Raw genomic sequence first — 24,984 nt, forward strand, 5'->3', positions numbered from 1 at the left:
AAACCTATGAGACAATTGGATTGAATAAAAATTCTAGCACCGCCTAGGGCACCGAGGACGTAAGCACATTGCTGAACCTCGTTAAATTCTTGTGTTCTTTCCGTTTTTCTTTACCCGATTATTCAACAATTGGTATCAGATGTCAGGAGCCAAATTCGAAGTTACGAAATTCGATGGTCAGGGTAACTTTGGATTATGGCAAACAAGGGTGAAGGATCTGTTGGAGCAGCAAGAGATCCTGAAGGCTTTGCGACCTACAAAGCCTGCGTCGATAGAGGAGGAAGATTGAGAAAAATTGCAGCAGCGAGTGGCAGGAACCATATGATTATGTTTGGCGGACGAGGTCATGTATCAAGTCATGCATATGTCGTCTCCAGATAAAATTTGGAAGAAATTGGAAAGTCAGTTTATGTCCAAATCCTTAACGACTAAACTATATCAAAAGCAGCGGCTGTATGGGCTGAAGATGCAGGATGATCATGATTTGACACAACACGTGAATGTTTTCAATCAAATCATTTATGATTTGACTCGGCTTGATGTGAAAATTGAGGATGAAGACAAAGCGATGATTCTATTGTGTTCGTTGCCTTTCTCTTACGAACACATGGTGACTACTCTTACATATGGGAAAGAGACTATCAAAGTTGAGGAGATTACTGCAGCCTTGTTAGTTCATAACCAGCGGAAGCAGAATGCAGTGGAAAACTCTCAAGCTGATAGCTTATGTCAAGGGTAATCGAGACCATGGACGGAAGCCAGAGAAGGCAGGGTTTGGGAAGCAAAATTTCAGATCCAAATTTAGGGATAAAAAGACAATTCACTGTTACAAGTGCAAGGAGGCGGGACATATGAAGCGAGACTGTCCGAAGTTGAAAAAGCATACTGATGAGAAGCGTGATGACTCATCCAAGTCTGTGAATGTGGTCAAGGATGAAAATTCTAATTGCAGTGAGGGTGATATGCTCTCTATTTCAACGACTCAATTGACGGATGCTTGGATTCTTGATTCTGGATGTTCTTATCACATCACGCCAAATAGGGAATGGTTTTCGACATACAGGTCGGTTAATTCTGTTTCTGTTTATTTGGGTGATGATCAATGTTGCAATATTATTGATGTCAGAATTAAGATGTATGATGGTTCTGTTCGGACGTTGTGTGGTGTTCGGCATATCCCAGATTTGAAGAAGAATTTGATTTCTTTAGGCACTTTGCACAAGAATGGTTTTATCCATAAGGCTGATGAGGATAGAGAAACCATTCGGATTGTTAAAGGAGTTTTTGACTGTGATGAAAGGAAAGATGATTGTAGAGAATATTTACAGATTGTTAGGGAGTACCGTTATAGGTGGAGTTCATTCTATTGAGTTCTATGATGATACTACCAAACCGTGGCATATGCTTCTTGCTCATCTTAGTGAACGTGGTATGGCTGAATTACATAAAAAAATCTGTTGCATGGTGTTAAAAGTTGTAAGCTCGATTTTTGCAAGTATTGTGTTCTTGGTAAACAGATTAAAGTTCGTTTCAAGATTGGGAAGCACACAACTGAAGGGATTCTTGATTATGTGCATTCTGATGTATGGGGGCCTTCCACGACATCGTCTTTGGGTGGATCTAGGTATTATGTTACTTTTATTGACGATTTTTCACAGAAAGTTTGGGTGTTTTTTTGAAACAGAAGTCTGACATTTTTTAGAAATTTAAACTGTGGAAAGCTGAGGTAGAAAATAAAACAGGACGAAAAATCAAGTGTTTGCGGTCTGACAATGGTATAGAGTACATAGATTCACAGTTTCTAAACTTCTGTAAGGAGCATGTGATTAAGAGACATTTTTACAGTGTGTAAGACACCACAACATAATGGTGTTGCAGAACGGATGAACATGTCATTGAATGAAAGAGACATATGTTTGCAGTTGAATGCGAGGCTTCCCAAACACTTCTGGGCTGAGGCAGTTAACATGGCGTGTTATCTTATCAATAGATCGCCAAGGGCATAATTGGCTGGGAAAGTTGCAGAAGAGGTATGGTTTGGTCATGATGTTACTTTTGATCACTTACGTATTTTTGGTTGTCCTTCTTATGTGCATGTACCTACTGATGAGAGATCCAAACTTGATGCAATATCGAAGGAGTGCATTTTTCTGGGGTGTCAAAGGATTCAAGTTATGGGATCAAGTTACGAAGAAAATTGTGATCAATAGAGATGTTATTTTTGATGAATAGCCCATGTTGCAGCAGAAGAAAGACACGAAAGCGGTGGATTTCAAGCAGTTTCTAGTTGAGAAAATAGAAACTTCTCAACCGACTTCTGGTGGTTCTGCTACGGTTGATTTGCAGGATTATAGTCTCGCCAGAGACAGGGTGAGACAGACGAATATAAAGGCTCCGAACAGATTGGGTTTTGAAGACTTGGTCTTTTTTGCACTTACTGTTAGCAGTGATGATCCAGTTACTTTTCATGGTGCCGTTACTAGTAAGGAAAATGTCAAGTGGATGGCTGCCATGGTTGAGGAGATGGAGTCTTTGAATCACAATCGCACATGAGAGTTAGTTCTCATTCCTGTGTAAGAAGCCTATTGGTTGCAAATGAGTGTATAAGAAGAAGCCAATAGTAATAAAAAAAGAGGGGGAGAAGTTTAAGACTCGTTTGGTAGCAAAGTGTTTTTCACAGCAGAAAGGAATTGATTATGATGATTTTTTTTCTCATGTGGTCAGACACACTTCAATCTGAGTAATACTTTCATTGGTGGCTAGTTGGGATTTGAATTTAGAACAGATGGATGTTAAAACTGCTTTTTTGCATTGTGATTTAGAGGAGCATATCTACATGCAGCAGCCTGAAGGTTTCACTCAACCTGGAAACGAGCATTTAGTTTGCATATTGAAGAAATCTTTGTACGGGTTGAAACAGTCTCCGAGACAATGGTACAAACAGTTTGACTCCTATATGATCAAGATTGGTTACAAGCGATGTGAGTATGATTGTTGTGTCTATGTTAGGAGCCTTGATGATGGTTCTTTTATTTTTCTGTTACTGTATGTTGATGATATGTTAATTGCTGCGAAGAACATGGATGACGTTATCGGTTTGAAAACTTTATTGAGTCAGGAATTTGATATGAAAGATTTAGGTGCTGCAAAGAAAATTCTTGGAATGGAAATTTGCAGGGACAGGGACTCAAGGAAAATGTGGCTATCTCAATGGGATTATGTTGAGAAAATGCTAGAAATGTTTGCTATGAGCAGCGCAAAACCAGTGAGCACTCAATTGGTGAATCACTTTAAGCTTTCATCGGAACAGTGTCCTAAGACAAATAAGGAAGCTGAAGATATGGCAAAGATTATGTATTCTAATGCTATTGGCTACTTGATGTATGCAATGGTATGTACTCGTCCTGATTTAGCTCATGCTGTTAGTCAAGTTTGTAAGCACATGTTTAAACCTGGTAAGCAATATTGGGAAGCAGCCAAGTGGATCTTTAGGTACTTAAAGGGTACTGTGGGACATGGAATTGTTTTTGGTAATCAGCGGGATAATCCTTTGGTTGTAGGATATGTGGATTCAGACTATACGGGTGACTTTGATAATAGAAGATCTACGACAGGGTATGTCTTTACTCTTGGTGGATGGTTTATTTGTTGGAAGTCTACTGTTAAATCTGTTGTGGCATTATCTACAACTGAAGCTGAATACATGGCAGCGGCTGAAACTGCAAAAGAAACTTTATGACTTACTGGTTTAGTGAAGGAGTTAGGTGTTCAGCAAGGTGGACTTCAGTTGCTTTGTAATTTCAAAGTACTATTCACTTGGCTAAGAATCAGGTATATCGTGCTAGAACTAAGCATATTGATGTAAGGTTTCACAAGATCAGAGAGTTGGTTGCATCTGGAGAAATTTTGTTTCAGAATGTACATACTGATGAGAATGCCGCTGATATGTTCACCAAGCCAGTTACGACAAACAAGTTCATGCATTGCTTGAACTTGTTGAATGTTTCGAGTTATTAAAAAAGTAAGGTAACCCAACCCACATTGAATGTTTCCTAAGGGGCAGGATATTCGCCAAAATGGAGATTTGTTAAGTATGGCTCATAAATATATCGGTAAACAAAGAAAGTCTCGTAGTGGGGGTTACGCGGTACGGTACAAGGTTATTTTTCTAAATATGTACTAGAGTTTATTTATTATAGAAGGAGATGTAACCTAAACCTATAAGACAATTGAATTGAATAAAAATTCTAGTGCCGCCTAGGACACCGAGGACGTAAGCACATTGTTGAACCTCGTTAAAATTCTTGTGTTCTTTCAACAATTATGTAAACCCAAAGGAGTTTGGAGCTTCGAATGTTGTTGGGATTTTCATACAGGAGTTTGGAACTATCCTTTAGAACTTTAATTTCAGACAGTGTGTTTGTGTAATGCTTTAGAACAACTTTTCATACAACTTTTTTGAGCAATGGGCTCATGAAAACCAATATATAATATTAGCCCTTCTTTATTATTATATTCTTCAACAATTTATGATAAAATTAGGAGTTTGACTTGGATTGGGGAACAGTTTGAGCAAGTTGTCTTTCTTAAAAATTTCAAATTATTATATATTTTATATTTATTTTTATTTATAATATTTTTTATCCCTAAATTTTTTAAAATTTGTCATGTATAATATAAAATTATGGGTCTATCCTAGACGTAGATGTTTGATTTGGAGTTTCCTTTAAACCCCAAAGGTTAAAAATCATGCTATGTTAATAAACAGTCTTGTTTGAGGACTTGGCTTATGGAGTATTATAATTTCATGATGATATCTTATTTTTATAATTTCAAATGTTAATATATGTAAATAAATAATTAAATTTTGTAACATGATAACGTGAATGAACGAAATAACATAAATATAGGTGGGGTACTTGACATAAACTTATTTTAATGTCTAATCTTAAAATAATAGTTATGTAAAAAGTGTGAAGAAAAATAAAAATATCATTATAGTAATATTGAGGGTAAAGTATACCGATAGTCATTGAACATTTAAGTCACCCTCACTTTAATCATGGAAATCAAAATTTTTTTTATTGGAATCATTGTTGCTAACACAAACTTTCATTTTACTAATTAGGTCGTTAAACCATTAACGAAAGCTGATGCGATATATTAAAAAATCTTTAAAAGTTTTGACAATTGTTATTACTTCTTCTGTCGATTTTCAATGATTTCTCTTATCGAAAAAAAACATTAAACTCTCTTCTTATTCTTTTTCTTTCATTGGATTCAAGCTCATCGAAAATTTTTCTAATTTCCTCAAATCTCAATCGAAACTATATTAGATCGACTATTAGATCAGCTGAAAACCGAGCTATATTAATCTTGTGCCAAACAAACCTTCTCACAATTGAGATTAACCAAGTAAACGTACTATAAATTTGCATACAACATGGCCTGAAAATATGGCCCAAATCCCAGTTTTCCCCATCGCTATACTGTTTTCTCTGCTTCATAATCTTCTTTCAAGCTTCTTCTGCTACTTCCTGGGCTGCTGGTTTAAGCATGAAGCTCAACCAAGGGACTTACTGTTCCCTGGAAACCTCACTACAGCCCAAAGAATCAAGAGACTGATGTTCGAGTCTCGATCAATCAAAGGATAGTGTCAGCCTTGCGAAAACCGCTACGTATAGAAGGCCCTCATTTACAATTCTCGAACTTCCATGAGCTTCCACAATCTTCACTGCAATCATGAACTTTATCAAGGCGAAAACAGCCGGTCCAAGAGTTGCAAAAACTCTGCGTACAGAATGTTCAACCTTAGGCAAGATAGTTCAGGTGGAACACTCACAGACTCAGAAAATAGAGGGCTTGTATAACTCAATTCAATCTCAGTAAAATTGATTTTGTGAACTTCGTTCTGTGTATGTAAAATCTTGTGGCCAATTATAGCTACTAGCTCCAACATTGCAATTTGGTGGCATCTAGCCATCTACATATATGTATTTAAATCAAATTGAAAATAAAAGGGGTCATTAGTTAATTAACGAAACACGAAACGGTAAACACAAAACTCACCGTTTCGAAGGCTCTCGTCATCGTCCCAAGAAGAAAGGCCGTCGAGGGAACACTCGCTTGAGAAAAGATCAGAAAAGAAAATGAGCGATCGAGAAAGAGAATTAGGCCAAGACTGAAGCCACCATGTTGAATGTTGTAGAGACATTCGTCATTACGACTCTTGAACCGGCTGTTTTCGCCTTGACAAAGTTCATGAGTGCAGTGAAGCTGGTGGTAGCTCATGGAAGTTCGAGAATCGTAAACGGGAACCTTATGTACGTAGCAGTTTTTGTAAGGCTGACACTATCATTTGATTGATCGAGATTGATTCTTTGGGATGAAGTGAGTTTTCCAAGGAACAGTAAGTCCTTGGACGAGCTTCATGCTTAGACCAGCAGCCCTGGAAGTAGATGAAGAGCCTTGAAAGAAGCTATGAAGCAGAGAAACTATATAACGATGGAGAAAACTGGGATTTGAGCTATGTTTTCAGGCCATATTGTATGCAAATTTATATTGCGTTTGGTTGGCTGGCACACAGTAATCAACCATTAGCTTGTCCCTTATGCACTCAGTTAGCAGTCGCCTTTATAATAGCTGGCTGGTTGTCATTTTCTATCAATACAACTTTCCACCTTTTCTTTGTTTATCATCTTCCTATATTTCTATATACAACCTCTGACACCAATATGTAAAAATAAACTTGGAAGTCTTTCCAGTAATAGCAATCAAAATTTGCAGAATCGTAGAGATAAGTTTCAAAGTCTTCACCATGCACATGGTGTAACTGATATCTGCACTTCTCCTGCGTCTTCATATATCTCTATTCAACTTTTCTCTCAAGAAATATGGTTTTCCTCGACTCTAGTAGCGTTTTTCACTTTACTTTTTGACGCTTTTCTAAGTGAAGACATGCCGCTCATGTGAATTTGCAGAGCTCTCTTTGTTATTGTAATCCAGATTAGTCATTTAATTCATCATAGAAATAAATTTCGACTACGGTTACGATGAGATTGATGGAGGATAAATTTTATGTATTATTGATGATCAGATGAGATTCAAATATTTATATGTCAATTAATATATTATTAGCATATTATATTTTGATACACTTAGAATGTTATGAACTATTGAATTATAAGTATCCAAATCTTTGTTCTGGTATCCATTCCTTTAATTTAATATTAAATCCTATAGTCTAATTTGATTAAAATTCTTTTACGTGTAGTCCTTCATTCATATAAAATTTATACTATAGTCTCAAATTTTATTATTAAATTTATAATTAAATGACCTTAATTGTAGTTTAAAAATATTTATAAATTCAAAACTAAAATTTATACTAACACAATACAAACAAAAACTTGATAAACGACATTTTTTCCGGTAGGAAAGTGAATCCAGACAATGTAATACAAAAAAGAAAAGCTGTGGGCAGTTCACAATCACATGATATGGAACCGAAGGTTTATTGGGCTCTATGTTTTTCAAACACCCAAAAAACAACAGCTTTTGACTGAGACTTCAGAGCTTGTCGAACTTTCTTTCTTTTTCTCCAACGATTTTGATTCTTCTTCTCGTTTTAAACCTTTTCTAAAAACCCAAAAACGACAAGAAAAATCTTTTATTTCCCAATAAATTTGTTCGCGTGATCGTTGATCACTACGTATTTTTTTTTTGTAATTGCCGTCCTTGTTTCCGAAGTTTTGATTTTTATTTGTCTTTTCTTGATCATTGCTCAAGTTTTAATTGAGTTTTCCTCAAAACTACCCTCTTTTGCCTAAAAAGTTTGAGGGGGGGGGGAATGAGTTTTAGCATTAAGCAATCTGCTTTAACCACATGCATCCATGTCTCAAATCCTGTTGTTCACAAAAAATCACCCTGGGCAATTTGCAGACATTCCTTTTCACCATCTTGAATCTTCAAAACAACCCGAGAAGAACCAATTTTTCAGTATGGAAACCATTGCATATATCGTCTATCGTGAACAAAAGGCCAGTGATCCAATGCAAGGCGTATGAAGCAGGCAAGTCACAGCCTCTTGAGGCAGCTGGGGAAGTGAAATCAGAAGCTGCAAACAAGGTGAAAATTGGGATTTATTTTGCAACCTGGTGGGCGTTGAACGTGGTTTTCAATATTTATAACAAAAAGGTTTTGAATGCTTACCCTTACCCTTGGTTGACTTCTACTTTGTCACTTGCCCGTGGTTCTTTGATGATGTTAATTTCATGGGCAACAAGGATTGCTGAGATCCCGAAAACAGATTTTGAATTTTGGAAGACCTTGTTTCCGGTGAGTTACTTTCTCCCTTTTTTGTTTGGTTGCTGAGAAAGTGAGAGAAAAAGACTGGGTTTTTGTTTTTTTAGGTTTTGATGTTATTGTTGTAGGATCATGTTCTTTTATGTTGTTCTTTTTTATGTTATTGCTGAGAAAATGAAGGAAATGAAAAGGGAAACTAAAATTTGGTATTATGCAACTTATCTTATAATTACAATATTAATGAATTTCTGAGTTTACTTTTTTTCATTTTCTTCACAGGTTGCTGTGGCACATACAATTGGACATGTAGCAGCAACTGTGAGTATGTCTAAAGTTGCTGTTTCATTCACCCACATTATCAAAAGTGGTGAACCTGCTTTCAGTGTCTTGGTTTCAAGGTTCTTGCTTGGAGAGACCTTCCCTCTCTCGGTTTACCTGTCCCTTATTCCGATCATTGGTGGTTGCGCTCTTTCCGCTTTAACCGAACTCAACTTCAATATGACTGGTAAAGCATCATCATCTCTGTTACTTTTATAGGAGTTTTTGTAAGACAAACTACTCTAGTTGTGTGTTTGTATAGGGTGAATGTTCCATTATTTGATGTTGAGCAGTCTTTTTGTACAAATTCGTTTTAACTTCGGTTTTCTTAACAACAAAACTTAAGAATGTTCAATATATGATCTTCCTTTTCAGTTCTTATTTTTGAATGTGTTAGTGTTACCATGTTTGTGTGTTTATTTTTAGCCAATAATTTGGTTTGGATTTTTATGTTGCTTGAGGGTCCTGACTGGCATCGAGATTATAATTTTAATCAAGTTTCCCTGTTTTCAGGTTTTATGGGAGCAATGATATCGAACTTGGCATTTGTCCTCCGTAACATATTCTCAAAGAAGGGCATGAAGGGGAAATCCGTTAGCGGGATGAACTAATATGCATGTCTATCTTTGTTCTCTCGTAATTCTCACACCTTTTGCAATTGCTGTAGAGGGACCGCAGATGTGGGCAGCAGGATGGGAAACGGCCTTATCTCAAATTGGACCACAGTTTATCTGGTAATAACATAAAGTACTAAGTTGTAGTTCATAGTTCTGTTTCCATTCGCTTACTATTGTCTGGATTTATTCGTTCGACTCCACCAGATGCTTTGCATGCATTAGATAAACTTATCGGAATTTACTCACCGATTAGGGTTCTACTAAAAAGAGTTTGATACTCCATCACCTATATGAAATTGTAAGAGAATATGGATTTATTCTATCTTTTAATCTGAACCACAAATAGACAATGGAGTGCCATCTGAAAAGTTTCTATCTATGTTGATGCTCCTTTTCGAGAGCTGATGCAATTGGATGATTTATTCATCGAGTTTGATTAATCTTTAGTAAATTTATGCCTCGAGCCACATATATAACCTGAACCAAACTGCTAATAATCATAGTTCCTTTGAAGATTCAATTACGCTCGTACAACGTTAAGATTAGATGCGACCATTTCATTTGCTTAACTTTTCATCCTGAAGGTGTTTTGTGCTTCTAGAGTTTACCTTATATTAGCTCTTCTTCTAAGAATTTTGAATCATCAGATACTCTTTATCGACAAGATGTAATATTCATGATATTTTAATTATTTTTGTGGCTTTTATCGTATTTTGATAGGTGGGTAGCAGCCCAAAGTATTTTCTATCATCTCTACAACCAGGTCTCATACATGTCCCTCGATGAGATCTCTCCCTTGACATTTAGCATTGGCAACACCATGAAACGTATATCAGTTATAGTCTCTTCCATCATCATCTTCCACACGCCTGTCCAGCCTGTCAATGCTCTTGGAGCCGCCATTGCTATCCTCGGAACCTTCTTGTATTCTCAGGTGATTGATTATGTAACTAAGAACACTTTCATGTTTGGTGTCTTTGATCTGCTTGTGGACCATCTTTAAACACCCACTTAGTGCCTCCTACAATGTTTTGATCCTCAGATGTACCTTTTGAGTCTTGCCATATTTGAAAATATAAATCGATAAATGCCGAAACGAAGTCAATATAGTTAAACTATATGGATCAGTTTGGTACAAGAACAAGTTTATTCTTTGTGCCAAAGGCAATGATGCTCAGTTCCTCCTCCTAAACACCATATTTATGGTTCGCTTGTATTGAGAATGATCGACTTCTGTTATTCCTTAAATTGTGTTTGTTCAATCACTTCTGCAGGCAAAAGCTTGAGAAAAACCAGGGGTTTGAGAATTTTGATTCATCGTGCAACACGGAACACGGATGACGAAAGATGAAACATTGGAAGAATTTAGCTCAGATTAGTTTTTATGAATTGCTCTTGTAATTTCGATGAACTCCCGGGATTCGGTCGGATAAAGATCTTCATATTGTAGATAATCTTACAATCATGATGATTATAAACAGTGACATAGAAAGGCCTGCTGTTCTTTTCTTAATGTTTTATTGCGGCTAAGAGGGAATCTTTCTGAATAAAACAAGGATTAATGTTGTGAGCCTTGGTCCCATATGATCTGATATTTAATAAGAACAAGAACAACGTTTATGGATTAAAATGTTTTGCAGTTATAGTATGGTGTTATTTTAAAAAGCCATGGACGGTCCATAATCCCATAATTGCATTATAATAAGTACACCATAATACCATGCTCATTTGATTCTTTAAGTTGCTTGAAACTCAAGAGGAATTATTCCATCTTCACTCAGCACCATCATTTCCACCTACGATAAGCAACCCTTTCAGGAAGGGGTGGGGAGCTGACTAGAATATATCATATCGGTTAAAATTGATTTTGGTCCCTCTACTATGCTTAAATTATAATTTTAGCCCTAATTTGATCATCTACTTTAGAATGTCATCAATTATTCCAAATAGTTAACACCGTTGGTTATTCCAAGTTTCCGACGCACCCGATCCAACATACAAAAAAATTCTATGTTGACATGAAAAGTTGGAAGGGTGTTTTTAAGAGGGAAAAACGTGTAAGTATTTTAATCCAGATACTTAACAATATTAATTAATAATAATTGTAAAAGTAAATCGATCAAATTATATCAAATTAAAGATGTAACCAATTTTATTGTTTGATAAAGGTCTAACCAAATTTGAGCATAGTAAATGGATATGATACAGAAAAAGCAAAGGCATTGAAAGGATGTGAAACAGACCATGAAAGACCAAACTTCGGTGGTCGTGGGGACAATCTGGTGCTAAGAATTGGAGAATAACTTTATTTATTTTCTCTTTTCCATCTTCTGATTCCCTTTCTATTTCAACCATGCACATAAAAATCAGTGAAGAAAGAAAGAAAAAAAGCAAGGATAAAGTAATTTTTAATCCCTGAATTTAGTAATTTTTCTCGATTTGATTTCTAACCTTTTATCCATATTAATCCAAAAACTTGATTTTTCAATCAATTTTGATGATGTAACACTCGAAAATTATGCCGTGTTATAATCTCAAAGTGTTACATCGTCAAAAGGATTAAAAACGAGAGATGCTAAGTTTATGTATTACTATGGATAAAAGAAGTTCAAGAAAAAAATATTAGAAGTCGATAATGGGTTCTCCGACCGTCAAGTTTCTCTGAACCGTCCATGGCAAGTTTAAGAGTTTGGCCGGGATGAACTTGAAGATCTTGTTCACATTGATGTTATGTTTAGCACTTGAGAAGAAAAGGGTTGCCTTCATTGCCCTCACACATGCTCTTGCCTGTTCCAATTTCAACTTTGGTTAGTTTTATTGCTTTAAAAATTACCCCAAAAAAGAAACAATTCTTCTTTTCTAAGAACATTATTATCAAATCGGTTTATGACCTAAAAGGAAGTTTCTTTGTCCAAAGTAATCAAATTCCAAATACACTGGCCCCTCTTTTTGTGTTTTGATATTTAAACACGGTTTGAGAAAGATAGGGAAATGTCTGTCTCAATTGTCAAATGACTGACAGAATTGACAAATGAAGACTCCCCCATGGCAGCAATTCCTCTAATTCAAATGCTTAATAAATGACACATTAATGACTTGCGTTTTTCAACTTGAATTTATGGTTAAATGTAAAAAAACAAGTGTATGTCTGATACAAGTATGTATAGTATAATTAAAAAAAATGGGTATTTCTGTTTCTATCTAAAAAAAAATTGTTTCGATTACGATCTGATTTTAGTGCCTGATTCCATTTCCATTTACAAGACAACAGTTCCTTTCTTAAACTAACAAATAATTGGTGTATTGGCAGTCAATTATTGAATTAAAGCTGCAATTAATTACACATCAACAAATTTATTGCAGTTTGAAAAATATAATGATTAATCTGATTTTAGTACCTGATTCCATTTCCTTGCTTGACTATACCATCCAACAACACTGCAAAAACCAACAAAAAAAACTTGCAAGATAACAATACTTTTAAAAATAAGAGCAACATAACAATATTTTAATGACTAATCAACAAATAAAAATAACTTTTTTTATAACACTAAAAAGTTTTGATTATGAAATCAATATTTAAAAATAATAATAAGATCAACCTAAGGTAAGAAATTTAAAAAATATTATCACAATCCGATTTAGATTCGATTCAAACTCGAGACTCTTTAGTAGTTCTAATTTGGATATATACTAAAGCAATGAAGAAAAGATGAAAGGCCAGCAAGATGGCAAATGTATGTATGTAGTGTTGCGATTTCAAAGGTGTGGTTGGTGGTTGACAATGACAAAGCAGATGGGTGGCAAGACAGAGTGCGTGTGAATCAACTGAAGTGGAAACGACCCACTTGTTGACACCATTAACTAAATTAAGTTATTAATTATAACCATATTTCATCTTACATAAAATAATTCATTATTGTTTTAATAAATCTTAATGTATTGAAAAATAATTTGATTACGGACCTAATCACTTAAAGAAAGCCTTCATGTAAATTTTATGCACGGCATCGAAATTGCAAACACCAATGTCGTATACCAAACGTGACATTTTTTTATGTTTGTTTTATTTTTTATTTATTAAACATGTCGATTTTATATGAGATAATGATTTTTAGGCTATGATATTATTTTAAATTAATTTTTATATTTTAAAATATTTTATACCAATTATCAAATTACGATTTATTTTAAATTATATATTGAACTTTAATATCATATTATCTACAAGCTTATCAAGAGATTATAGTAAATGATAGTAAGTTATCACTGACACTTCAGGTCAAAAATGATTAGATGAGATGTTGGAAATAAAGATAAACTCGTATAAAGCGATGAGAGATTTATTTTCTAAGATAAGGTGTTTGTTATAGTGCACGGTGAAAGACACATGAATTATCTGAAGTTTATGGGAAGACGTTCGAAAAGCACGACATCTACTGTTTTCTAAGTAAACTTGGTGTTCTAATTGAATGCAGTTTGAAGAAGACGTAGCATCTTCTATACGTCTTCCCAAAAAAGTTATATCTTTCTAGCATTTTCTCAAAGTTGCCATATAATCCATACATCTTTCACCGTGCACGGCTCATACCACCTTAATTAAAAAATTAATTTTTTAACACCTCATAAGAACCAATTTCTTTTTCCGCCACAATTCCCTACCAAATTTGCCGACGCTTCATAAATCTATTAAATAAATAGTTTTTATTTTTAATATTTATTGGGTAAGGAAAAAAAGGTTTTAGTTTTAGTTTTAGCCCAACTGAACTGAATTCATTGTTTCAAACCCAATTCTTGTTGTATAACATTTTCCCAGCCCGTTAGGAACCCCTATATAAAATTTTCTTATGCTTTTTCGCTGTTCTTTTCCAAAACCCTCTTGTTGTTAAGCTCTACATAAATATTGCGTCTTTATTAAAATTTAGTCTATTAATCTGCAAAAAATAAGACAAAACAATGGATGCTCCAATTGATTCTGAGAAAGAAGAGAAATTGAAGTCTCTTTTGGGTCAGCTTGAAGTAGAATGTGGCATTTTCGAAAGAATTATTTACAAGAATAAGAACCAGCACAGAAGGTCATCATATTTTCAGAATCTTTTGAAGGTTAGTTTTAATTTCTTACTATTTTAATTTTAAATTTTTTGGGTTTTGTTGGATGATGAAAACGCTGAGAGAGAGGAATAGGAGGATAAAATTTATAGGAGTTTTGGGTTGCATATTTTCAGTTTGAGAAACTAACTGTTTGGCTGCCGAGAAAGCTGAGAGGGCAAAATAAAAGGACTTTAGAAATTAGAACTGAGTTATGAACTTTTCTCCCTGCTTTTTTATCTAAGAAGTAACTGATTCCATTCCATATTTACTAGGAAATTATTTATATAACCAGTTTAATGCGAGTGAATTATGTTAATTCTAATTTCTTCTTATGCTTGTCAATTTTTCTGTGAAATTAGGTAAGGAGAGACTTGAGACTATTGAAATCTGTTAATTTGGAGGAACTACTGACTTCCTGCTTTCTAGTTATCACTGTAATGAGACCTAGACAAAAGGTGCAGCTTTTGGAAAGGTATGCGTGTTAACAGTTAGTTTATTTATGTTTGAATCGCATATTTGAAGAGTTCACTACAATTTAAGTACTGCCTTTGTTTTTCTGTTGGTTGATGCAAATTCCGAATAGCTTAGGGAGATTAAAATCAAAACGATAAACCTATGGATATGTAGCTTGTTATTCCGTCCGTCTAATGCATCTGTTGGAAAAGGAGGTGATGCGATAATAGGTTGCAATATTGTTTCACCTGATAATCAATTTCATACTCGAGATTCAATCATGTCTTTTGCCACTATAAGATCACGACACATTTACTGGATTCTATATTTGGTTCACTCATTCATTTTCTTTGCTTTACAGTTTGAAGAGGAGAAAATATGATGTTGGAAAACCTAATTTTATGGAGCGGCTTTTGGGGGCAGCACGGTTACTATCACAGGTACGCTGTACGTTCTATTTTCTTTCTCTTCCTATATTGTGGCTACTACCAGTTTCCTGCAAATTATTATTTTTCTCTTTTCTAGCTTATAAAACGTCTTCCCAGCTTTGCCTTTAATCCAGAAACTTAATGTTGATTACTGCACTCTAAGATTTATCATCTTTAGATTTTTGTTTACATTGTTGCATCTCTAGCCTTCTCATATATATATATATATATATGTTGCATCGCAAGTGACTTCATTAATTCCCTTGTTTAATGTTTTGGTCTACGTGAAAGGTAATAGAGTAGCTGACATAATGTTCTCAAATATTCTATCACCGTTTCCCATTTGAACCGGATGCAACCTTTGAGGACCGTACAGTCCAAATAACTATGTAATTATGCGCATTCATTCCTGCTTCCTGCTGCATGGTCTAACCCGGCATTTATATATGAATGGATTCTCTGTTTCTATTGCAGATTGTTGAGCCAATGTTGAGGGCAACAACGTATCCTTATCAAGTTCTTTTGTTAAGTTGGATACTACTTGAGAATTGAGAGAATTTAAAATAGAGATTGAAAGTTGACTTTACATTTTGTTTTGTGTTAACGGGTTAGGTAGTGATGCATATATTGGCAAATCCTTAAAATACACATGCTAAAGCCATTGAATAACTCCTGTCTTTTTGATAACCTTGACTCTGCTATAGTCAGGTATCTACTCTGGTAGCTCGCTCGTTTTTTATGGGATTTTCTCTGACTGTTTTATCTCTCCTCGCACGACTTAGAGTTTTGGTTCAACAAGTAAGTCTAAAACCTTCCAGTTGAATAGTCGAGTTTTGTGGAAAAAGTTATGTACCACACGTAGGCCATTGTGTGACTGCATTGATCAAGTTCACATGGTTAACAGACCTGTTCTAAGTAGCATGATATTCAGCCTTTGTTTTCCTTTTGCAGATATTACTCGACATCGTCCCAGTATTCAACATTGTCTCTTCTCTCTCCCAAATGAAGCATTTCGTGAAATTAAATCATCAAGGAATTGAGGTTGACCCCGTTCTCCATATTTAATAGATTCTTATTGTCCCAATTTCCTTTTTTTCAAAATTCCTGTTGCTTATAGCAGAGCCTTAGCCTTTTTACTTCACAATGATGGCAGGCATTTAGAGAGTTTTATCCGAAAAAAGAGGACTATGTCACCCTAGAGTGTGTCTGGAACACGGATAAGTTTATATTGGTTGAGAGGACGAATACATGTGAGATTGAAATGCAAGAAGGGGACAATGATGGAGAATTTTGAGTAGGAGGTAATGAAGTGCGATACAAGACAATCGAGTCAGTTCTTGGAGGTATAGACATTCATGATTTATCGCCTAGACTCTTTGCTGCACACATTAACTGGATTTACACAGTCATCTAATCCTTTAAATTATAGCTTCCAAAATGCCGAGTTTCAAGCTGATACGACTCCGGTGCTATGAATCTATTTTTGGTGCTAACATGTTCGTTCAATTTCTATTATAGATGAACCAACTGCTGAGAATGCTGATACTGAAATATCACCCCAGATGAATGAGACTACAACTGACTTAATCATAGATCATGACGACGAGGACACAAATCAGGTTGAAAAGTTTGCTGAAAAAGTAGACAACACCGTTATTACTGAAAACACTGGGGAGAAGAATGTCTCCCAAGCTAACTCGCTGGCAGACACCGGTACTTCTGCTGACTCGAGTTTAAAATTGGGCTCTAATGCGAGGGAAGTGGCATTCATAACTGTGAAAAGGCCAGCGTCTTCAACAGGAAATCCAACTGATGTACCTTCAAAAGAAACCAGAAGTAATGGAGGTGATAAGACCGATGCATTCTATAGCTTGCTCACCGGCGGAAACCTCAATGATAGTCTCTTCGGATGATCGATCATCAAAAAGTCATTCCTTCTTTTCAATCTGTTTCGTTCTTGGTAGTATTCTGTAATTTAATTATCCTCAGATACCAATCTTCCAAAGAAATGAATCTTGGTTTTCCAAGACTATTTCATTTGTACATTTCACAAATCATAGGGTTTGTTTATTTCAGAGGAATGGATCCTGAGTGGATATTGCATTCATTCTTTTGTCTTTCACATAAATATTTTAAACAGCTACCAATAAAATGACAGAAATGCATCCAAAAATCAGTACACATTTAGTTTCTCATCATCATATTTTGTTCTTCAACATGTTTTCCTAGGAACTTAATCCAAAGTGTCGCTCTTAGCAACTCTACAAACTTTCATAGTTCAATCAATGGATAACAGCCTTAAGAGGGTGTGCTCTAAGGTTTGCAAGTCAAGAGAGGAATCGAGCTCCTCGTCTAGTTCACCTACTACACTTCTGCAATAATTGAAGGGTAAAAAGTTGTTATAGTAAGAATATGGAGGTAGGCAGCCAAACTAACTGAAAATCCCGAATAATGAATCGAAAACGAAGCAGAATACGTGAAATAAATGTTGTCGCCTCTTATTATGTAAAAACCCAACACAAGTTGCTGAACACCTTCCTACAAATTTCAACTCATCAACTATATCAAGTTATCAACAAAGGAAACTATCCAAGGGTTTGAATTATCAAGGATGAGAACAAAAAGAAGTGGGCAAACGATCAGATAAAGGCAATGAAGTTGTTCATAAGTATTAGGATAAAGAAAAACCTCTTGCTTCTTCAATAAACTAGGTGCCAAAGATTATATGAATAATAGTTTAATAATTATATAGCCTGTGGAATAAGGGCACAAACCTTGGTGGAGTACACACGTTCATGTGATTCGTCGAGAATGATATTTGTAGCCTGGTCAAAGCCTTTTAAAACTCCCTTTTTATTTGAGAGAAGAAAAACAAAGGAGTAATAAAGCAAATGAGGATCTCACTGAAACTAAAAATAGTTTAGAAATACACAAATAAAATGATCTTATTTCAAAAGATTAAGAAATGCATAGAAAGAATGCCTTAACATACCACAATGTTGCGTCCATCATTGGTAATGATCGAGATCGTCTCTGTGCAGAACGGAAATGATTCAGAGAGAGAGAGAGTGTCTAAAAACTTTGACAAAAAATGTCAATCAAGAATATACGGAATAGAAAAACTTTGAATCTGTACTAAAACTCAAAGATTACAGAGAGTTCAACGATGAGCTTTTAGTGAAATCACTGATTGTGTTGAAATATGGTATCATCAAACTTCACCACTGCTTCTTTTTCAATGTTGTTCATCTTCTCATCCTCCTCAGACCCCCAGGTATCATCAAGATTCAACTTTTTTGTTTATAAGTTGTTAATATTCTTTTCTGGGTTTCATTCATTTAGCTTTACTAATGGGTTTTGGTTGAAGTTTTCTGGAGATTGAGCATTCATGAAAGAGAAAAATGGAAGCTTGAACAGGGTGTGAAATTGGTGAAATTGCTTCTTGTTTTTATTTGACATTTTGTCATTAATTAAGAGGGCATTTGTGAACCTTTGAAGCAAGTGATAATAGGTTCACAATTATATATGGTTTTAATAGCAATTTTGGTATTGATTGTGTTGCTTTTACAGGGGATTGCTTAGGAAATTGACATTGAATTGCTCTATCAAGAGTCCTCCCTTGAGTAAAGTTGTTGCAAGTCATACTGTTTCGGGTCTTGCTTCACTGATATTTCTCTCTCAAACAAGCCAGGTGAGGTGGTTGTGTTTCTTCAATTTCTAGTAGTTTTATCAGTGAATTTTAACTCTAAAACATAGTTTGCAAGTTACTGTTAGATGAATTTACCCAGAGGGGTTTGTCTAATTATTCATTGCATCTCGGATATCGGTTTATAAGATTATGAGAAAATTCATTATCCACTCAAATCATTTCCCACTTTGAAGCTTCAAAGTTATCAAGTAGATGTTCAGACAAGTATTTTCCAATCTTCTTCTCAAGCATGCGAGATTGAATTGTGTCGGATTTGCAGGGAAAGTTCATGACATCTCATTTCAAACTAAACCTTTCCCTGATTTGGGTGCTGCCAAATGATACAAAATCATAGCATCGCGGTAGAGATTTCTTTATGTTTTCAAGTTTAACCAACTTTCGTTGGCAGCTTCTTGCAGCTGATTTATCTCATCATCCCAGTATCTGCCAGCTTGCGAGTTCCATGGATAATAAGCCAATTCTTCCACTTGAAGAACATTCTGGGGAAGGAAATGAGATGCTAATGATGATGAGAGGTATGACAGCAAAGAACTTTGACCCTGTTAGATATTCCGGAAGGTGGTTAGAAGTAGCATCACTAAAACGCGGATTTGCTGGCCAGGGTCAAGAAGACTGCCATTGCACTCAGGTAAACATTATTAGGTAGATACAAAACTGATTTTGTGACACTTCACTGATTCACTCCCAAATTGAGAAACTCCGAAGATCCGCTATATGATATATGTAGACTTAAACCCGTACTTGTGAGTCACCACAATACAGGAGCAGGTCTCCGCAAATGTGAAGCCTTTCTTTTTAAGGCCCTCTCTTTACCATCATGAAGAACTTTTCCTCCCTATAATGCCTAATAATTTGGCTCTAACCATTATTATTTTAATTTACCAGCTATTGTTGTGTCTGAAAGAAGCTTTAATTATTTCAATCTATGTTGCTCGGACTCTTCATTGCTCTTGAAGTACCCTTGTCCAACATGCGTGCCTGACACGAGTTTGAGGATATAATCTCCAAGGATCTTATAAAAATTAGAAAAAATTTAATCATAGCTATGTCAGATACATACCCATATTTGATACTTGTTCAAGTAACTTTGATTCCAATCATCATAGGCTTCTCTAGTTTCACTTTACCATATACAGTGCAACAAATAACATAATGAACCAGAGGTCAAATTAGTTTTCATCAGATCTCGAAACCAGGATTAGTTGCTTATCTCAGATCCATTACTGCTGTAGATTTCATCCTGTCATAACTTTTTTTGACTCCCAAACTTTCATTGCTAAAATCATACATGTACTCAATGAATTTGCAGGGAGTTTATAAATTCAACATGAAAACAGTTCATGGAGGACCTGACGGATATATTACCGGGATAAGAGGAAAGGTTCAATGCATTTCAGAGGAAGATATTGGGAAGAATGAAACAGATTTAGAAAAGTAAGAGATGATTAAAGAGAAATGTTACCTTCGTTTTCCTACATTGCCTTTTATCCCCAAAGAAACATATGATGTTATTGCTACCGACTACGATAATTACTCCCTTGTTTCAGGATCTATGGAGTGTTGTATCCGGATACTTATGTTCAAATATGTGTTAAACACGGATTTTGGATACCTTTACTTTTAGAAAACATATATCGAGGCAAAAGACTGATTTCTTGCTAGTCTTTGAGCAACCACATCTCAAATCATGCAGTAATATACCAGTTGCGTCAGATTTTTGGCCTTAATGTTTCAGATATGTAAAAATATTTCCTTACGAATCTGGTATTGTTGTTTCAGATCGACTCAGGAACACCAAATCCAGGACGCGAATTCATAGATAAATACAAATCATACCTGGCGAATTTTGTATATGATCCAAGCAAAATCAAGGACACCCCACAAGATTGTCAAGTGATGTCTAACAGTCAGCTAGCTGCTATGATGTCCATGTCCGGGATGCAAAAAGCTTTAACAAACCAATTCCCTGATCTTGAACTAAAGGCGTCTGTAGAACTTTAACCCTTTTACGAGCATTTTCGACACTTCGAAGAAGCTACTTGAGCTTTACTTCAAATAGATGTTTCAACTTCCATGAACTCCATTTTATTCCCTGTTTTCTCCGTTAACTTGTACAATACATTGTTCATCAAACTCTCTGGAATTGTAGATATGTAAACAGCTTTTAATTGAAAACATAATTTTAACTTTTCATTTCCTATACTTTTAGTTTGAACCCGTTGTTCTCCTTCCAGTTAGGTTAATCACAAAGCAAACTCATCGTGCTATAAACAAGAAGAGCATACGAAATGACATTATATATCATCATTAGAGTCGATAACGAAAGTTCATTGAATTTATAGGCGAATTTTATACATGAAATGCTAATTTTTCCTCTCTATCCAACAATCTTCAAACTAGGTTCAACTCAAGGTTTATATCAGTGGTTGAAATAGATAAATTCAACCAGATCAAGCCTTTTGCACAGAAAAACCAAGGATCAACTGTTTTGTTTCTTCATCGACGGCCCTATCAAGGGCAGTGCGTCCATCTGCATCCTTGACATCATACGTAGCTCCAGCTCTCAACAGCTCTTCGATTTTCGGCTTGTCGCCTTCCGATGCGGCCAGCATTAGCAATATGTCTACTGGGTGGATGTTTTGGTTCAAAAGAGCTTCCATTTTATCGTAGGTGCCTTCCACAGCGAGCATCCCCATGTAGTTAAAATACTGCAAACAAAATAGATTCATCAATGGAAGCTTTCTCTGTAATGATGATATAATTATTAGCAACCATTCAATAAGTTAATTCATTTTCAATCCTCCATTTATGTCTGTAATGACACATCATCGTGAAATCATCTAAAATCATAAAACCAAACATGTTTCCTACACTTCAATTAACCAAATCGATGAAGAACAAGTTGGTCGGCAAAGAAAAGCAGAAGTACAAAAGATCAAAGAACAACCTGCTCAACATCATCTCTGTTGAAATCATCTCTGCTTTGGCTTCCATAAATGCCAGCACCTTCAGCATCAACACCAGTCTTACCAAACTTGAACCAGCATTGAGTCCTTGAACCATTGGAGGGTCCAATCTTTGAAGGTCTAGACCAAGACAGAGAGTTTTGAGAACCCAGAAACTTGGAACCGAGCTTTGGCAAAGATGGGATGGAATTTATGGGCTTTGAAGTAAAGGGTATTTGGAAAGTACACGGGATTGAAGCCATTTTGTTTCTGGTTCTGTGAGACAAAGCGAAGTAGATGAAGGTGGTTTCGTTTCCACTTTGTGTTTCTATCCACTCGTTGTCTGGAAAAGAAATGTTTGCGTGTCTTTAGTTTTGTTGCATGTTATATTGCATCAGTTTTCTTGGCCATTGATCTAGTTGGCTTTACAAGCATCCGGATCCAACTACTAGTGTGCAAGGAATCATGCCACTCCTTTTCCAAGGAATAAAACATCATTTAGTCCAAGAAATTATAATTTTTCTCAATTTGATCCTTGAAAGATGTTTTTTGTTCCATGAAATTATCATTTCTCCCAATCTGTAAACACACACCTAAGCCTCTAAATAATTATCTCCAACGTAGTTCCAAACAAAAAATAACACGAAATGATGATATGCCTTTGCTTTTTTTTCCCCTTTTCTGAAATCATATGGATATGCTAAAAGCCTAAAAGAACATCTTGAGATTTCCGAAAAAAGAAAGCCTGGGATGAACATAGACAAGAAAATTTGAGCCTACAGCTGCCCTGCTTCTGACTCGTCTTTTTCAACAAATTCACAGGATTAACAATCCGAAAAATATGTAATCGACAATACCAAGAAACTCCCCCATATATTTATGGAACTCTTGCTGATGTCTAAAGACATAGCAGCATTGTTTCCAAGGTTTTTTTTTCAGCCATGGCCTTGACTGTCGAGCAACGATTCTTCCTTGCAATTCTAGTTATTGCCTTCCCTTTCTCAGCAATAAGTGGAGATCCTGATATTCTCTCTGATTTTGTGGTTCCACCAGGAACCAATAATACTCTACTGGATGGAAACTTCTTCACCTATACCGGCATAAGACCACTCGTTAACTCTACTCCACCAACAAATTTCACTGTCACGAAAGCAACCATGGTTGAGTTTCCTGCCCTTAATGGCCAAAGTGTTTCCTATGCTGTTTTACAGTACCCTGCTGGCTCTGTTAACCCTCCTCATACTCATCCTCGTGCCACCGAGCTTTTGTTTCTCACCTATGGCATACTTGAAGTTGGGTTTGTGGACACTACTAACAAGCTGTTTACGCAAAGACTTGAAGCCGGTGACATGTTTGTGTTTCCCAAGGGATTAGTCCATTATCAGTTCAACTGTGCGGATAACGATTCTGCAATGGCGATTTCAGCCTTTGGTAGTGCAGCTGCCGGCACTGTCTCTGTTCCTTCTACGGTGTTTGGGACTAACATAGATGATGACATCTTAGCAAAGTCTTTCAAGACTGATGTTTACACAATTCAGAAGCTCAAAGAAGGATTCCCACCCAAGGCCTGAGAAGGGGATTCTAATTTCTAAGCTATTAGCAATGATTCCAGCTTTGGGGTTCTAATATTTGGTTAAATATGTATGTCTGGTCTTATTCTGCTGCAAAATGGGGACTTTTCATGTTGTTTTGTTGTGTTATACCTCATGAAATAACCATTAGGATGTAATAAACCCATTCAAGGTATTTGTGGCAATATAAAAAAAAATGTTAGTATGAAACCTACATGTGTTTCCCTCCCTAGAATTCTAAGTTTTAAGATAGGGAAATATCCAAAAGCACCCTTTTTAAGGGCTGGCAAAGAAAAACTAACTTCAATTTAGTGCTTGGCTGCCCTCCATGTATACGGTAATGGTGGGCAAGATGCCATCTCTATTTTCAATATCTTTGCTGAAAATTCCTTGGATGATTCAGCCATGAAAACAGGAGATAACCTATGGCTTTGTTTTCATTCCACAAGGTTTATTAAGATGATTCAAACCGATCTCGGTATTCCATTTAAAAGATGATATGTCAAAATGAAGAAATTAACAAAACTAAAAAATAGTGCCATTACATGATTGCTACATTTGGTTTTCTGCAATTCATCTTTTCCCTACAGAAATCCATGGAGGCTGAATCAAATAAAGATGATTATTAGCATGGTAGCAAACGAGGGTTCAATTTTTTGGCCTAGGCTCCAAGACCTTTCTTGATCTTCTCAACAGTAGGAACATCAGTTTTAAAGCCTTTAGCAAGGATGTTATCATCAATGCCGGTGGCGAAAACGGTGGATGGAACCGAAACGGTCCCAGCATTCACACTACCAAAGACCGAGACAGCCATGGCTGGAGTATCAGAGCTCGGATTATACTGGTAATGCACAAGTCCTTTCGGGAACACAAACATGTCAAGAACCTCAAGAGTTTGACATTAAAGTTTCCCGGTCGTGTCTACGAAACCGGCTTCAAGGCTTCCATCAACAACGATAAGGAGCTCGGCAGCACGAGGATGGATGTGAGGCGGATTGAGGGTGCCTGCAGGGTACTCCAAAGTGGCAAAGGAGACACTGGTGCCCTTGAGGGCCGGAAACACGGCCATGTTAGCTTTGGTAGCCTTGAAATCCGGTGGATAATCAGCATCATGTATTCCACGAAGTCCGATGAAAGTGAAGAAATTCCCATCAAGGGCCGTTGAGTTTGCAGGGCCGATGAAGTCCGATAGATATCAGGATCACCTGCAGACACCATTGCTGCTAACAGAAGGAAACAAATCAACCTGCATAAATTCGATGCCATTTTCACTTGCAAATGAAATTGGAACTCGCTGTATTTATAGAGTTGGAGCATGTTACTGCCAACAAAAACATTGTAATTTCCAGCCAGTCCTGTTAAGTTGGGCTACGTTAAAAGTATCATTTTCAATGCATAGGTAAGCTGCTCATTTATGGATACATGTATTATTAGAGGCGGATCGTAAATTCCATAAATATTTTTGTGATTGCACACTGTTTTTATAATTTTATTAGAGAAAAATAATATAATTAGGTCACTAGTCTTTAAGTTATTTAAGTTTCGCAC

The 24,984-nt window shown here is 36.0% G+C and overlaps 4 protein-coding genes and 3 pseudogenes across 4 annotated transcripts; 4 read left to right on the forward strand and 3 right to left on the reverse strand.

Moving 5' to 3' along the window:
• Positions 1 to 7,834: 7,834 nt before the first annotated feature.
• On the forward strand, positions 7,835 to 10,821 carry LOC120198009 (annotated as a pseudogene).
• Positions 10,822 to 14,116: 3,295 nt separating this feature from the next.
• On the forward strand, positions 14,117 to 17,103 carry LOC120198594. Its single transcript, XM_039199904.1, has 8 exons — positions 14,117 to 14,342; positions 14,690 to 14,802; positions 15,145 to 15,223; positions 15,686 to 15,714; positions 15,916 to 16,009; positions 16,163 to 16,252; positions 16,365 to 16,554; positions 16,730 to 17,103. The coding sequence occupies exons 1-7, from the start codon at positions 14,196 to 14,198 to the stop codon at positions 16,503 to 16,505; spliced, it is 693 nt and encodes a 230-aa protein (XP_039055835.1). The 5' UTR covers positions 14,117 to 14,195; the 3' UTR covers positions 16,506 to 16,554; positions 16,730 to 17,103.
• Positions 17,104 to 17,489: 386 nt separating this feature from the next.
• Positions 17,490 to 18,460, reverse strand: LOC120198496 (sm-like protein LSM8). The gene is made up of 5 exons (XM_039199822.1): positions 18,434 to 18,460; positions 18,204 to 18,290; positions 17,986 to 18,060; positions 17,697 to 17,749; positions 17,490 to 17,583 (listed from the first exon to the last, which is right to left on the reverse strand). Exons 1-5 carry the CDS (start codon positions 18,458 to 18,460, stop codon positions 17,490 to 17,492), a joined length of 336 nt encoding a protein of 111 aa, XP_039055753.1.
• A 139-nt stretch (positions 18,461 to 18,599) lies between these two features.
• On the forward strand, positions 18,600 to 21,074 carry LOC120198497 (annotated as a pseudogene).
• A 289-nt stretch (positions 21,075 to 21,363) lies between these two features.
• LOC120198596 (protein LHCP TRANSLOCATION DEFECT-like) lies at positions 21,364 to 22,222 on the reverse strand. Its single transcript, XM_039199906.1, has 2 exons — positions 21,868 to 22,222; positions 21,364 to 21,628 (listed from the first exon to the last, which is right to left on the reverse strand). The coding sequence occupies exons 1-2, from the start codon at positions 22,126 to 22,128 to the stop codon at positions 21,371 to 21,373; spliced, it is 519 nt and encodes a 172-aa protein (XP_039055837.1). The 5' UTR covers positions 22,129 to 22,222; the 3' UTR covers positions 21,364 to 21,370.
• A 495-nt stretch (positions 22,223 to 22,717) lies between these two features.
• LOC120198595 (germin-like protein 9-3) lies at positions 22,718 to 23,530 on the forward strand. Its single transcript, XM_039199905.1, has one exon. It carries the CDS (start codon positions 22,807 to 22,809, stop codon positions 23,434 to 23,436), a length of 630 nt encoding a protein of 209 aa, XP_039055836.1. The 5' UTR covers positions 22,718 to 22,806; the 3' UTR covers positions 23,437 to 23,530.
• A 567-nt stretch (positions 23,531 to 24,097) lies between these two features.
• Positions 24,098 to 24,702, reverse strand: LOC120198312 (annotated as a pseudogene).
• Positions 24,703 to 24,984: the final 282 nt, after the last annotated feature.

Source organism: Hibiscus syriacus, unplaced genomic scaffold (assembly GCF_006381635.1).
Source record: "Hibiscus syriacus cultivar Baekdansim isolate YM2019G1 unplaced genomic scaffold, ASM638163v2 tig00117056_pilon, whole genome shotgun sequence".
NCBI lineage: Eukaryota > Viridiplantae > Streptophyta > Magnoliopsida > Malvales > Malvaceae > Hibiscus > Hibiscus syriacus.